The sequence below is a fragment of the Rhinolophus ferrumequinum genome, chromosome 18, assembly GCF_004115265.2.
Source record: "Rhinolophus ferrumequinum isolate MPI-CBG mRhiFer1 chromosome 18, mRhiFer1_v1.p, whole genome shotgun sequence".
NCBI classification, from domain to species: Eukaryota; Metazoa; Chordata; class Mammalia; order Chiroptera; family Rhinolophidae; genus Rhinolophus; species Rhinolophus ferrumequinum.
The window spans coordinates 18,475,371-18,490,892 of record NC_046301.1 but is presented as its reverse complement, the minus strand read 5'-3'; the positions used below and the strand labels follow the sequence as shown (position 1 = coordinate 18,490,892).

Genomic DNA, 15,522 nt, shown 5'->3' with positions numbered 1-15,522 from the left:
TAAAAAAATAATATATTTTTTTGCTTAAAATATGTTAACCTTTTAATCACTTACAAAATTAAATTTATACATACTATATGTACTTGAAATTTTTTTAAGTCTGTGAAGTAACTTTAAAATATGGCAATATCAGAATAATAACTTTTTAGAGATGACTCTTCGAGAATTTCAAACTGGGCACAGTAGAACTGAAGTAGATACATGAAGTTGGTGTTTGTGACTTCCAAGCAATATAGTTGATGGTGAAGCCAATTGGAAGAGATGTTAACAGCTATACATACTTTGTAATATACTTTTAGTGATTGAGATCAAGAAACTTTATGATATGATCCAAAGAAATAGTTTATTAATTGTATTTGTTGAATAATTTGTTGAACATTTATAGTTCTGTATATATTATGCCAAAATTATATATGCTATAAAATCTTAATACAGCTTTAATACACTGAAGCACTTAAAATTAAGTACTCTAAAAATAACATTTTGTCTGTCAGAAATATGGCTAAATGTGTCAAAAACATTCTATTAGTAAGGAGTTGAATTTAGGACCTTAGTTTTCCTTCTTGTTATCATTGAGATATATTATTGTACATTTACCTGGAGAATAGATTATTTTAATCAAAAGTACTTTCTCCCTCTAAACTCCATGCATATCTATTATAATAGTTTCCTATTTCTGCTATAACAAATTACTACAACACGCTTAGTGGCTTAAAACAACAAACGTTTATTATCTTACAGTTCTGGAGGTAAGAAGTCCAAAATGGATCTAATGGATTAAAATCAAGGTGTCAGCAAGGTGGATTCATTGCTGGAGATTGTAGGGGACATGTGTTTCTCGCCTTTTCTAGCTTCTAGAGGCTGCCTGCGTTCCTTGGCTTGTGGTTGTACCACTCCAATCTTTGCTTCTGTCATCACATCTCCTCCTCTGTCTATCCTTCCTTCCTCTTATAAGGACCCTGATGGTAGGCCCACCACTGTAATCCAGAATAATCTTTCCATCCCAAGATCTTTAACTTAATCACATCTGCGAAGTCCCTTTTGCCATGCAAGTTGACATATTCACAGCTTTGGGGGCAAGGATGGTGGGACATCTTCCTACTACATCTTTCTTCTTTTATTTAGAATCATTGAATGTCAGAGCTGGAAGGGACAATTGGATGATAACTGTTCAATCCCTATACTTTATACGTGAAGAGATTATATGAAGCCAGAGTGGATGTTAGTCTGCCCCTACTTTGTTTTTTTTTTGTTTTTTTTCACAGTTTGGAACAGGGCCTTATTTGTATTTTGTATGCTTAACTATACTTAGAACAAGGCCTTGAACATTTTAAGTACTCAACAACTATTTGTGGGCCTGAATGAATAAAAGCCTAATGATAGAAACCAGATATACCTGGTCCCTGAAGCACTCATTGTAAGTTATTGCTAATGGAAATTTGTAAAATGCCACTGACCAAAATATCCTGACGGGTAGCGATTCAATTATTCTTATATTTGTAGTTAAAAGGAAGAAATCATTCAGTGTTAAACACAATTACCTTTTAAAGATTATGGTTCTCTTCCCTATCTCTACCCACCCTCATTGCCATAAAAACGAAAAGAAGGAAAAAAAGAAGAGAAAGAATGAAAGAAAGAAAAAGGAAGGAAAGAAAGCATAGAGGGAAGGAAAAGAAGATTATAGTGGCGTTCATTTAATTGTTTTTCTAGAGTAACTCATGGAATGCTGATTTTTGACACTCATTGCCATTTGATTATTGATAAGATAAACCTTATTTTCTGTGATGCATATAGTCCATATGTGTTCAGTAATTAAGGTAACTTAAAAATCAATATTTTTTTAAAAACTACTTCATAACTTTAGGATAATTTTTAGAAACTTCAGTTTACTTCCCCCCCCCCCCCCCGCCCCAACTCCAAGCTATTGTTCTCAGTATAGTTGTGGAGGACGCAGCTCACTGGCCCATGTTGGGATTATGAGCATTGCGTTCTACCTGGCTGAGCCAGTTGGTCACTGGCCGTTGGTCGGCCGCTCACACTGGCCACCAGCCCACTCACGCCGACCTCCGACCTCTGGCCGCTCATGGCAGCCCAGCTCCAGGTCGAGCTGTTGTTCACAAATCTAGTTGTAGAAGGCGCAGCTCACTGGCCCAAGTGCGACCTCCGTGTTAGGAGCAGAGAGCTCTAACCACCTGAGCCACCTGAGCCGCCCAGCTGCCCCTCAGTTTACTTTGGACTTACGATTTTCTTTCCCTTGTTAAAGGACAGTTGGACTCTTCATTAAAATAAAATTAAAAATTAAAAAAAAATTAGTATTTCTTATTGAAAAACATTAAAAATCTAGATTTCAGGTTTAGATCATGATCCAGATTAGATAAATCACTATTTGCAAGGAAGAAAGCTTTGTTTGATGTTTGTTTAATGACTGATTTTCTTTTGTTAATATTCTCATAATTTATGTAGAATCTGATTGTTATATGAGTTAGGATGTGTTATGCATGGTCCTTGAAATAAAATATACAAGAAGCATAATGTTAGACTCTTTTCCTACTTGTGTCAGCATGGTCTTCCATTGGCTATACATATATATATTTCTACATGTCTAATTGTAAACTCGTGTGTTATACAAGTTTCTATAAACACTAAGACTGCATACATGTTTTTTTATTTTGCATACTAAGATGGTGCATGTAAAATGCATGACGACTGTAAAAATTCACCATGGTTAAAGTGCACAATAACTGGTAATGGTTATGTCATCGTATTGTCATTCTCTCAGTGAGCAAGATGTTAATTTTAAGTTAACTTTATTTTTATTCTATTAAAAAATTTTTAAAACTTTGTTCAATACAGTTGACATACAATATTGTATTAGTTCCAGGTGTACAACGTGGTGATTAGACATTTGTATAACTCATGAAGCGATCATCCTGGTAAATCTAGTACCCATCTGACACCATACATAGATAAATCAACTTTCGAATGTATTTCATTATAATAAATTATATTCATTGGGTGGAAACCTAACATGACTTTTCTTTTCCTGGCAGCAACTTGAACTGGTGGAACCAAGTGGCTGGATTCACGTTCCCTTAACTGATAATCATAAGAAGCCAACTCGTACATTCATGATACAGATTGCTGTTCTAGCCAATCACCAAAATGGAAGAGACACCCACATGAGACAAATTAAAATATATACACCAGTGGAAGAGAGCTCCATTGGTAAATTTCCTAGATGTACAACTATTGATTTCATGATGTATCGTTCAATAAGGTGACTGAAACCAACAAAAGTCATTAAACATACTTTTTCTCTTGTCAGTAAATATTATATCTGGTATCTTTATTGAAAAAGCATCAGTTATTTTATAATGTTTGAGTGCATTGAAAGGTATTTTATTATAGCTTTAATAAATAAATTTTGGGTCACTATCTTTATTTTCTTTAACATATAATAAACCTCAATATTTTACATTATTAAAAATGGGTTTCCTTATACCAAAAGAACCAGTTGAACATTAAAATTTTCCTTATACCAAAAGAACCAGTTGAACTGAAAATTTTAAGATATATATGTATATAATTTTTTACTAACCAGGTGATTATTTCACATAGTGATCATGCATTAAAGTAATGATTTACTGCATGCTTGGGAACAAACCTATTTTACCAATAGATGTTATCTTTAATTGGCCCAAATTTTCTGTCCTCCTCCTTCCTCCTCTTCCCCTCCCTCCCCCTCCCCCTCCCCCCTTCTTCTTCTTCCTTCTCTCACCCTTCTCTCCCCTCCCCTCCCTTTTCCCCTCCCCTTTGCTCTCCTCCTATCCAGACGAAGCGTATTCTTTTAATACTGGGCCTTTTTAAAAACTGTCAAATTAAGCTTAGCATTAGGTGTCTGATGAGAGCAACTCTGATTTGGGGAATATGGTTAATTGTGTCATAATTACTTCCATGAAATACTTTTAACCCTAGGGTTGTCTATATCCTGATATCAATAATTATTATTATTCTAATTCTAGTTGCTGCTTTGCCATAGAAGAGTTAGTTTCAAATTTGTGTCTGACACTGAAGCATTCCTGAGGGATAATATGTCTCATGAAAATTTTAAAAATGTTTGAAATTATTCTTTATGTAGAAAAAGATACTAAAGGAGCTTAAAAGTGTTCTTTTTCCATGGTTTAAAGTGAGTAGACTTTGTTCTGTGTACCCTTTTCTATACCTGTTACTTTTTGGGAGGAGGATTAGTTAGCCACAAAACTTCCCCAGATTTGGGAAAGATTCCTTGGTGGTTCTTATATTACTGGATAGACCGAAGTCTTAAATAGTAAAGTTTAAAAAATAATTATTTTTGCTTTATTCTAGCAAAGTACTAATTTACATGGATACTATAAAAAAAGTTTTCACTTTTTTACTCAGCAGAATTCCTGCTGTTCTTTCTGAGTTTCACAAAGATTTCGGCATGTGAATTTTGTTGTCTGAAGAAGTGTGGTAGGTCACCAAATGGTCTGTAACCAGACTCTTTTGGGGTCAGCAATTAATCCTAGTATAGATGTGGGATACTGGGAATGGTAGAAGAGAGGATTAAAGGAAAACATATGGATAGGAATTAAAAGCTAAGGAGAGAATTAAGGAAATTAGAAAAGCAATATACACTAGGCACTAGAGTAGATGTTTTGCCTTTTTTAGTCTGATAAGGAAAACATTCATGTAAACAAGAGTCTTAGTTTAAGAAACAGATAATTCTAATGAAAATATAGGAGATTTTATTAGTAATAATGTTACTACTTGCTGTTTTTTAAAAATTTGCTTAAAAGAAAAAAGGAGGAAGACGAATTATCATTTATACGATCCAGTCTGTTATCTCCTACTAATAGTTTTGCTAAGAGACTTCTAAAATTAGGAGGGATTAAGAAGAATGTTGAGAAAATCAGCATGCTTTCTAGTTCTACTTCCTTTCTTTATTTTTCATATACTAGCTGGCTGACCACCTTATTAGGCATTGAAAACATGGTACCTGAGGTTTATGGAGATAATGCTTTCCCTTATTATAAGCATTACTTAAAGATAGACAATTAAAGCATAATTATCTAAAGCAGTTGCATTTCTTTTTTTAAAGTACAGATTATATATCTGACATAGGATTTGTATCTAGAATAAAGAACTCTTACAACTCAACCGTAAGAAGACAGTCCAATTAAAAGTGAGCAAGGAAGACATGATTTGTAAATAAGCATATGAAAAGATGCTGAACTTCATTGGAATTAGTGAAATGCAAATGAAAACCATAATGAGATACCGTTTCACACCCATTAAAATGACTCCAATTAAATAGATGATCACAGGGGTTAGCAAAGATGGAGGAACTGGCCTTCGTAGTGCTGGTGACAATGTAATGAATGTATAACCACTTTTGAAAATGGTTTGATAATTTCTTTAAAAATTAAACGTATACCTAATTATGTGATCCAGCCATTCTACTCCTAGGTATTTACCCAAGAGAAAAGATAGCATGTGTTCATAGCAGTTTTATTTGTAATATCTCCTGAAAACTGAAAACAACTCAAATGTGGTATATCCATATAGTAGAATACTACTCAGCATAAAAATGAATGAACAATTAATAGTTGCAACAACATGGATAAATTTATTTCTTACTGTATAGGATCTGAGAATCAAAAACTAAGAGTGAAAAGCCATTTTAACAGCTAATAAAACGACAGCACCTTCACCGATTCATTTGTAATGAGTATACATTTTTGAATAGTAGACAAACTGTACAGTTCTAAGATTTACATTTTTAAATTTCACATGTAATTTAAGTATGAGACACTTTTAAAATCACCTTATTAGCTGAGGAAGTATTGTCACAAACTCTGTATAAATGCAAACTGTGGAATTTTAAAACACAGCAATTCATTGAGCACTAATAAATACATAGCTCTAAAAAAACCCTAATAGGTACTGGGCGTTAAATTAGATGTAATAAGGAAACCAAGATAAATTTGATACAGACTTTACTTTCCAGTTGCTTACAGTCTACGAGGGGAAATGATAGTTCTCTAAACAGCCAAGTCAGAAATGAGGTAAGGTCTCTAACTGCTGAATGGGAGTGTAGAGGAGGCGACAGAGCTGACTTCCTGTTCAGGAAGCCTGAGGTGAAGCTGAGTGTGACACTGTGGAGGAGGTGGAGTTTTGGAAAGAAAAACTATTTGTAATAGCTAGTTATTCACTTTTCAAGCCTATTTGGTCCAGATTTTCATTGTTTTTATATGCGTAACAACAATTAATTTGAAACAGATGATTTATGTGTTCGGAATCCAGTGATGTTTTGCACATTTACTCTTGTTTGAAAGGTTCCAACGATTAAAACAGACAAATCTTGAAAAATAATTTTAGACACCATGCCTTCTGTTCTTTTAGCCATGATGACTACTAATTTAGTAGAGATTAATACACTGCAGTGTAAATTTTTGAGTATAAAATTTTATGAGTCAAATACAAATATTTGACACATTTCTAGTGTTCTAGAAAATTGTTACTGCTCTGAAATTCTTAAGATGTTGGCTTATGTATTTTTTATTGGATTCTTGATTATTTATCAATTACCACTTTAAAATGATAAGATTTGCAAAATATGTTACATTAAAGCATTAGGGAAAATAATGCTTTACAGTTGTGGTTCTATGTGGACATTTTTGCTTTGTGGATCTTTTACATTAAGATTATCTTCTTTTGTCCACGTTGTTCTGGCATTCCCTACTATAACTGTAAAGTGTGGTGTTTGGAAATTTTTCCTGGGCAAGGCTGTTGATCAGCTTTCCTCAAGGAAGCTCTGTGTGCCTTATGGTCTGCATTTTCTTGGATCTGTTTCTGTGCAGTGGTGTCTAGAAAGCCTTAGAAAGAGGAACATGATGAAAAAGAAATCCTCAGGGATTAGTTTATTAATTATCCATGATAATGATTTATAAACAATACAAAACTGAAGGCTAATTAATTAGAAAACCCCCCACTGTAAATCTAAGAAAATGTCTATAATCAATGGCAATTTTATATGAAAAGTTGAAATTAGTTCTTTGTATTATTAATCTGTTTTTCAATTTTATCTGAAAGTATCCCTCCTTTATTCCCACCACCATTGTTCATCTTTTGTCCTTTCTGGTTAATAGAACCAACGTGCTATTTTGCAAACATAAGCAAAATTATAAGGCGACCAGTTTAGGAGAGTTCTACCTGCTTATGAAACCTTTTTCTGAGTGAATGTCTATTTCAGGAAATGGTATTTCACATCATGTATAATTTAAGCTCTAGCATTTACCATCACAGTCATTTTTTTAAAAAATTTTTCCTAGGCCGCCCCCCATCACAGTCATTTTAATTGCTGCATTTGTGGCAGTCAGCTTTCCACTGATGCAGTTCAGTGATCATCATAAGATGTTCTTCTGTTAGGCATTTGCTTTTCTGATGTTGAGAGCAAATTACGCTTCTCCCCCTGTGGTCCTGGAAATAACTCCTCAAACTGTTTTTATAGACTTTCTTCTAAGACTAGCTCTCCTCTTTACCCTGGCATTCATCTATAGCTGGACATCCAGATTTTAACAGATCATTTCCTGTTATTACTACAGCAGTATCAAAATACTGATCACTTACCAAGAAGCAAAGTATCCAAAAGACTGAAGCAGAAAGTTCAGCCAGCTGTTTGTTTTCAACTGTGAAAATTTATAAGAATCACATGTTAAATGGATATGGAGACACAACGAAATTGAGGGTAGCCTCGGTAAAAGGAGAATGATCCTAATCCACTCAACTGTTGTTATAACATACTCAGGTGCTTACCAAAAACAAAGCAAAGGAATTTTCCTATTTATTTTAAAATAGTGCTTATTTTTTAAGCATTTAGTAGTTAATAGGAGATGCAAAGAACCTAGCCTTCAGAAGTTTTCTTTCTTTTTTTTTTTAAGTCATCCGGTCTATTTAGAAATTATCAGTTGTTTGGTGTAATTTTCTGTAATTTGGTGTAATTTTGACTCCTTGCCTTCATCTTTGCATCCTCAGTAACCCATCTCCACATTAATTATCACTTTTAGTTTCACCCCATGCACATCATTCTAGGCCAATTGCGGGAAGCTCCCAGATGGACCGTTAGTCTTTATACTAAAATAAAAGTAGCCAAACAGTATTTCATCATATGGCTTTCTGTAAATATCTAAACTAACTCCATATTACTTATAAATCTATCTGTATAAATGAACCTGAAGTCCTTTGGCATCCCTTCAAGGCCATACCTCTCCCCTACTTCTTTTATTACTTTTTTTCATTCTCAGATTCTCAGACTTTCTGTTCTAGCCCAGCAAATATGCTTGTCTGTTTTATGCACCCTCATTTTTACTTTTTTATATGTAACATATAATGGCCTTTGACCTTGTCACTATTCTACCAATGAATACCAATGTCCTGAACAGAAAGTAGCTCAAAAGTCATACCCTCCAATGCCTTTACGTATCCAATTTTAATCCTATTTTTGTTCACTCTTTTATTCTAATTCCTCTCAGCATTTAATGTAATCTGCCAGTACTACTATATTAACATATGGATGTTATACTGTGTATATTGCTAACTCTTGAAGACAAGGAATCAGTCTTATTTGTCTTCTATATTTACATTATTACCTTTCTCAACAGATAGTAGGCATGGCATGCAGTAAATACGCATTGCTTTTCTAAGATCTTCAGTTGATATCTCATTTTCATAAAATCACTGTCAGGATTACGTTTAGCCATTAATGATAGAAATTCCTACCCCAGTGACTTAAATAAGTTTTTATATTTCTTGTATAGTAAAAGATGTGGAGATCTATGGTTGCTTTATTGGCCCAGCTGCTTAATAACAGCAGAGACTTTCTGAGAACTTTTAGGTCATTTTCTCATGGTCAAAAGATAGTTGTTGTAGTCCCAGCTGTGACATTGGCACTTGAGAGAAAGGAGAAGAGTAGCGTTGTCCATATCTGTCCTCCTTTATCAAAAAGGGAAAAGTTCCCCAGAATTCTTCAGCATACTTATATCTATCTCATTGGTCAGAACTGGGTTGCATGGTCACCTCTGTCTGAAAGGGAGGCAGGTTTGTCTGGGAAGGCAGGGAGTGGGATTGTCATTGTTGACAGAGGCAAATACTGTCTTCTAGGGCTAAACACATTGTCTCTCTGGGAAAAAAACAAAAATAAAAAACAGTATGCAAAGAAGGGAGAATAGATATCAGGTGGATAATGAACAATATTTGCCATACACAGCCTTTCTAAGCCTCAGCATCTTCAACTGCAAACTGGAAATACTAATAGCAGTACATCTCAGGATGACATGGGATAATAAATGTAAGCACTTAGCCCAGTGCCTGGCAAATAGCAAGTATTCAATAAAAAGTAGCTGGAATTTGGTTGTTATTATTTTGTCTTTGGTTCATGTAGTTTGATCCAAGGAATCTATGGGGGAGAAATGGCTGTTTTTCCCTTCTCCCTCATGAGTTCTGCTGGATTTGGGAAGATAACTGCCAGTTCTGGAACACGACTGCATGTATGGCAACCTTGGAATCCCTTTTTGAGCAGCTGTATTATATCATCTGCTATATATTAACACCTCACTGTAATAGCAATTATGTAGAATTTTACCACACAAAATAAGAATTTCTAAATTCTGCAAACTGTTATAATGAACGGGGGCTAAAACACTTCTTTAGCTAGGTTAACTACATTGTTTGTCCTTTTGAGCCCATGCAAAATACCCCCAAAATAAGACCTAATAAATAAGTTGCCAGACAATCAGCTCTAATGCGTCTTTAGGAGTAAAACTAATATAAGACCCAGTCTTATTTTACTATAATATAAGACCAGGTATAATATACCGTAATATAATCTAAATAAAATACATGGTCTTATATCAATTTTTGCTCCTAAAGACGCATTAGAGCTGATTGTCTTGCTAGGTCTTATTTTTGGGAAAACATGGTATCAAAACTGTTTCTTGCATTTTTTCAGTCTTACCAAAAAAGAAAACATACCCGATAAAACTTCTAATGTTGCAAGCTGGCATAGATGTTTAACAACTCGTAAGTTCTTGAAGACACACGTTCATACCAGAAGTAGAAATGAGCATCGTGTGACCAGAGAAGCTCCAACATACTCTTATTACATCTAACTAGTTCTAAGCCCTTACTAGGCCCATACTTCTGATTCTAGTTCTGAATTCCTCAGCTGCACATAGCTACTTCTTGTTTCTGTTCTTTCTTGGCCTTTTGGCATTTCATGATGAGCAGTATTTTTCCTAGCTCCAAACTTTGCCTCCTCTGAATGTTCTCTCAGTCACTTTGGGTAAGTTTTCCCTTACTTCGATCAACTGAACAGAAGTCCCTGTTTTAGACTACCTAATAATATAACATAGCCGATCATGTAGTAACACTGTGTCAATGAAGAAAAGTAAATACACTTGGCATATGACTTTTACTAAGGATGGAAAGCATGCAATACATTTTATAAAGATAGGAGGGAGGAAATAATCCACAGTGTCATGTTTTTAATAAGGATATTTGATTGCTCATCTCTATCAAATAAAAAAGATGTTTACAATGCTGTGGTCAATTGTATTACATAAAGTTTCCGGGAGAAAAAACACTGCATCTTTTTCAAACAGTATACACTGTTGAATGCCTTATATCCTGTGCAGAATACGAATAAGTAGAAAACACGTTTCCTATTCAGAAAGAATTTATAGTCTAGCTGATGATGGCTAGGGACACACAGAGACATTCACACTCCATGCTGGTAGGATCGAGTAAAACAGATAAGTATTATTTTAATAAAGGCAAATCTCACCAATGCTCAGGATGGTCAGGAAGGTTCTATGGAAGAGAGAAATTCATGTATGTAGGGGTATTTGAAGAGGCCTTCCTCCTAGGTTCTGTGCAAATTGAGAAATAATAGTGAAGAGGAAGACCAAAATCTCACCGTTTTTCTTGATAGATGACAGAATTGACAGGTTGTTTTTTAAGTCTTAGCTAATTTGAGCGTCTAATAACGAATCTGTAAGATTCGTGTCACAGCTGGTTGCACTGAAGGGTGGGGAGCTCCCTCCAAGAAGGAGATGGAGTCACATATTCTCAATTATTCTTCCTCTATTTACCAATCAGATGTTTACCTCCTCAGGGATTGTAGTAGCACAGGGCTGGAGAGAGGCTCAGAGTAAAGGAATTGAGCTTCCTTCCAGTTAGTGATCATCAGGAGTCGGGAGGTTTTGTAATTTACACTCTGGTTCCAGAGCAATGTGTTAGATTTAAGAGGAGAGAGATGAAATGGGGCGTGGGGGGGCATTTTAGGCAAGGAAAACGACCAATTTGTGAGGAGTGAGATTATAATAATTCACGACGGCAGTACAACAGGATGTTACTACAAGTAACATGTAACTCCTTAATTTGCAGGATGGACAAAAGGTAGGGTCAGGTGGGGGGAAAGTTTAATCTGTTCCTTGTTATGTATAGGGCAACTGTAGTTTATGCCCATACCCTTATGTAATTCTTCTATTTAATGCTGTATTAAAACTTTGGAGGCTTACAGAGGCAATATGGATAGCCTAACACGCACCCCCATTATAGGTGTGAAGGAGACGGATTAAACGCTATTTTTGAAAACAATTTTATGTAAATCCAAATATTTAGTGAATATTTGTCACATGTAATTAAGATTAGGCGGTTTGTAGAGGCGTGTGTGTAGAAGGCGGTTGTAGAAAGTTGCCTGGGTGAAAAGTTGGGTGGGAATCTATGCTTCCCAAAGCACATTCCTCCGAGGATGATGCTTGTGGAATCATAGAAATGTCCACCCAATTCGAATCCATTGTTCCAGGTTTTCCTCCTTCCATTCCAGAGATTTAGATAATACATGGCATTCTGAGAAAAATCCACTTGTAAGCAAGACCATCAGAAATCATACACAGCTCCAAGTAAGGCTCTCAAGTGGCCGTTACAAAAATATTTGAGTTCTTGGAATATGTCATGCTGTGTGTTTAAACAAAATCATCATTAGTAGGAACACAACTTGATTCCATTGGGTCCAATTTGTGCTTGTCTTACATCTAATTACTTTTGGATTCAAAATAAGAAAGCCTTCTCTTAAAACTGAAGAAGTCTTCAAAACAATATTATTCATACTATCATCCCTTTTAAACATGTCAATGGAAGCATGAAATCTACAGTGATATGAAGAAAACATAGTGTAAGCGAAAGTTTTTTTAGATACTCTGTGTAGCTAGTGAATATGATGAGTAAATATTTTAATGGAAAGATTCTGTATGTGAAAATTTTTCTCTATTGCCAGCTAAGAGGAAGTAACGCATTACTATGGGAGTTATATAAGCACCTGACGCCTATCTACTGTAATCTTTGGCCAATTTTGTCAGCCTTTTTTTTTTGTGTGTGTGTGTGTGTATGTGCACTTGTGTGTGTATGAAGCATAATGTACATACAGTGAAGGGCAGCAAGCAACAACTCAATGAATTAGGTCAAAGTGGGTACCCATGTGCATGCTGAGTCTCTTGGAAGCCCTCTTCATGTGCCGTCTCAACCACTATTCACCCCTCCTCGCCAAGGTTAGCCTCTACTCCAAGTTAAATGGTGTAGCTAAGATTCACCTATGTTTCATGTACATATTATGTATATACAATTGGGCAATATATTTTCCTTTGTGTTGGTTTTCTTTTACTCAGCATGATTTTTGTTATATATATCCATGTTACTGCATGTAGCTATCGTTTGTTCATTTTTACTGTTACATATATAGTATTGTAGGAATATATCACAATTTTTTTTATTCTGCTGTTGTTGGTTATTGGAATTTTCAGTTTGAGGCTATTACAAATATTGCTGTTACGAAAATCCAGTACCCATCTGTTGACTCATATTGCATGTGCATTTCTGTTAGATGTGTACCAGGGGTACTAAAAAAATGTATACAGGTGGACACTTTGGTCAGCGTTGCTCAAGCAGTAGTTTACCGTAATCAGAAGTGTCTGGACGCTGATGGTAACCACTTTGAGCACCTCTTGTAATTGCAGAAGTCAGACGTGACTTGTATTCCTCTTCTGTTATCGATATATATTGAGCATTACAATTTTAATACAGCTTTCCTTTCTTAAAACATGTATTAACTTTTTTGGCATCCTCTGTATAAGAGCCAAATCTCTTGCTCAAAGGGCATATGTGTGCTCATTTTTTTGGTAGATAATGCCAAATCACTTTCCAAAGTGGGTGTACTCATTCACTTTTCCACAGCAGGATATGAGTTGCTGTTGCTCCAAACACTCACCAGTCTTTACCATTGTTGGTCTTTTTAATTTTAGCCATTTTGATGAGTGTAGTGTTATCTTATTATAGTTTTAATTTTTCTATCCCTAATAACTAATGAAATCAAGCCACTTTTCATGTTTGTTGGCAATTTTGATAGCTGGGAAGTATTGTAGTCTTTTGTTTATTTAAAAAATTTGTCTTACTGATTTATAAAGGTGCTTCATGTATTCTGGACATAAACCATTTGATAGTAATGGGTGTTTTTACTATCTTATCCTACACGGTGGTTTGCCTTTTCATTCTCTTAAAGATGGTATCTCTTAATGAACAGAAATTCTTATTTTAATGTAAAACAATTTGTTAATCTTCTTACATGACATTTAGCGTTCTTTTGTGTGTGCTAAGAAATCTTTTTCATCCTGAATATCATGAAGATATTCTTTTCTATTACCTTCTAAAAGCTTTATTTGCTTTGTTGTTCAGATTTTAGATCTACAATCCACCTTAGATGATAGGAGTTAATTTTCATATTTTTCTTTTTTATATGGATATCCAGTTGACCCAGTACCATTTGTTGAAAACTATCTTTTCTCAGTATTCTGCAATGCCAGTTTTGTATTCACGTATTCATATGTGTTGTATGTTTTTGAGCTCTCCAATCTACTTAATTTGTTTATTCTTGCATCAGGATCACACTGTCTTTATTATTGTTGATTTATAATATTTTTGACATCAGATCAAGTTCTCACAGCTTGTTCTTTGTTAACCGTGTCTCAACTATTTTTGGCCTTTTTCATTACTATATGAATTTAAATTCAGCTGATCAGATTATACACACACACACACACCCCAGATAGAATTTTTATTGGGATTGCTTTGAATCTATAGATCAATTTGAGAACTGATGCTTTTACAGTATTGAGTCTTCTAATGTGCAAAAGACTCCATGTATTTGAGTCTTTAGTATCTTTCAATAATATTTTATAGTTTCCTAGGAAGACATCTTGTACATCTTTTGTAGATTCCTAAGAGTTTGATATTTTTTGATGTTATTTTAAATGATACTTTAAAAAAGTTTAGTTTGGTTAATTGAAATAAAATTGATTTTTGTATCTCGACCTTATATTCAGAAACTTTCCAATGTACCTCTTATTTAGAATAATTTTTCTGTAGATTCTTTTAGATTTTTTATATCCCTAAGTGATGGCTATTTTATTTCTTCTTTTCCTTTCCTTATATCTCATTTACTTTTTTCCTCATTGTATTAGCTATGCCCTACAGTAATGTATTATACAGAAGTCTGAGCGAGAGCAGACATTCTTACCTTGTTTCTGATCCCAATAGAAATCTCAAAATCTTACCATTTTCAATGATGTCTGCTTAGTTTTTTCCCCTCCAAGAAACCCTTAATAGAATTAATGTTAGTCCCTTCTATTTCTAGTTCATTGAAACTTTTTGTTTTTAAATCATGAAAAAACATTGAGTGTATAAAATGCTTTTCTTTCATCTATTGAAAGTGCCATATGATTTTCTTTATTTTAATATTATGTTGAATTATTTTGTTTGATTGTTGAATGTTAAACCAACCGTTGTCCCTGGAACAAATCCAACTTGGTTATAGGCATTATCCTTTTTTATGAATTACTGGTTTGCTAAAAATTAGTTTAGGAATTTTTTATTAACATGCACCAAATGGTTTTTGCATTGTGAATGTGATTGGCCTGTGATATTACTTCTTTGTTCTGTCCTCTACATGTTTTGGCAGTGGAATTACTTTGGCTTCATAAAATGAATGGGGAATATTTTGTTTTTGTTTTTCTATTTTCTGGAAGAATTTGTGTGAGATTAGAATAATTTCTTACTTATAAAATTCACTGTGAAGGTATAATTATAGGTTTGATTTCTAACTCTAAGCAGATGGAGAATTATTCAGATTTTTATACTTCTTCTTTTGTAAGTTTTGGCAATTTATGTTTTCCTGGGAGTTTATCCATTTCATCTACATTTTCAAATTTCTTGATGCCAAATTCTTCATATTATCATTTTATAATCTTCTAATGTCTATAGATCTGTAGTTAGATTCCTCATCATACCTGATGTTGGTTATTTGTGATATCTCTTTTTTCCTCTTCATTAGTTTCAGCAGAAACTTAACCAATTTTGTTAGTCTTTTCTAAGAACCAACTTTTGGCTTTATCT

The 15,522-nt window shown here is 34.3% G+C and overlaps 1 protein-coding gene across 3 annotated transcripts in view; it reads left to right on the top strand.

The window, feature by feature from the left end:
- Positions 1-3,677, top strand: part of ANAPC10 (anaphase promoting complex subunit 10) — a 53,933-nt gene extending 50,256 nt beyond the window's left edge. The window contains exon 4 of one of the 3 annotated variants that reach the window (XM_033134537.1): positions 3,051-3,677. In XM_033134537.1, the coding sequence (XP_032990428.1) occupies positions 3,051-3,281 (231 nt within the window). In that variant the 3' untranslated portion in view covers positions 3,282-3,677. The remainder of the gene's footprint in view (positions 1-3,050) is intronic. The other 2 variants (XM_033134535.1, XM_033134536.1) reach the window with 2 other exon arrangements.
- The last annotated feature ends 11,845 nt before the right edge of the window (positions 3,678-15,522 follow it).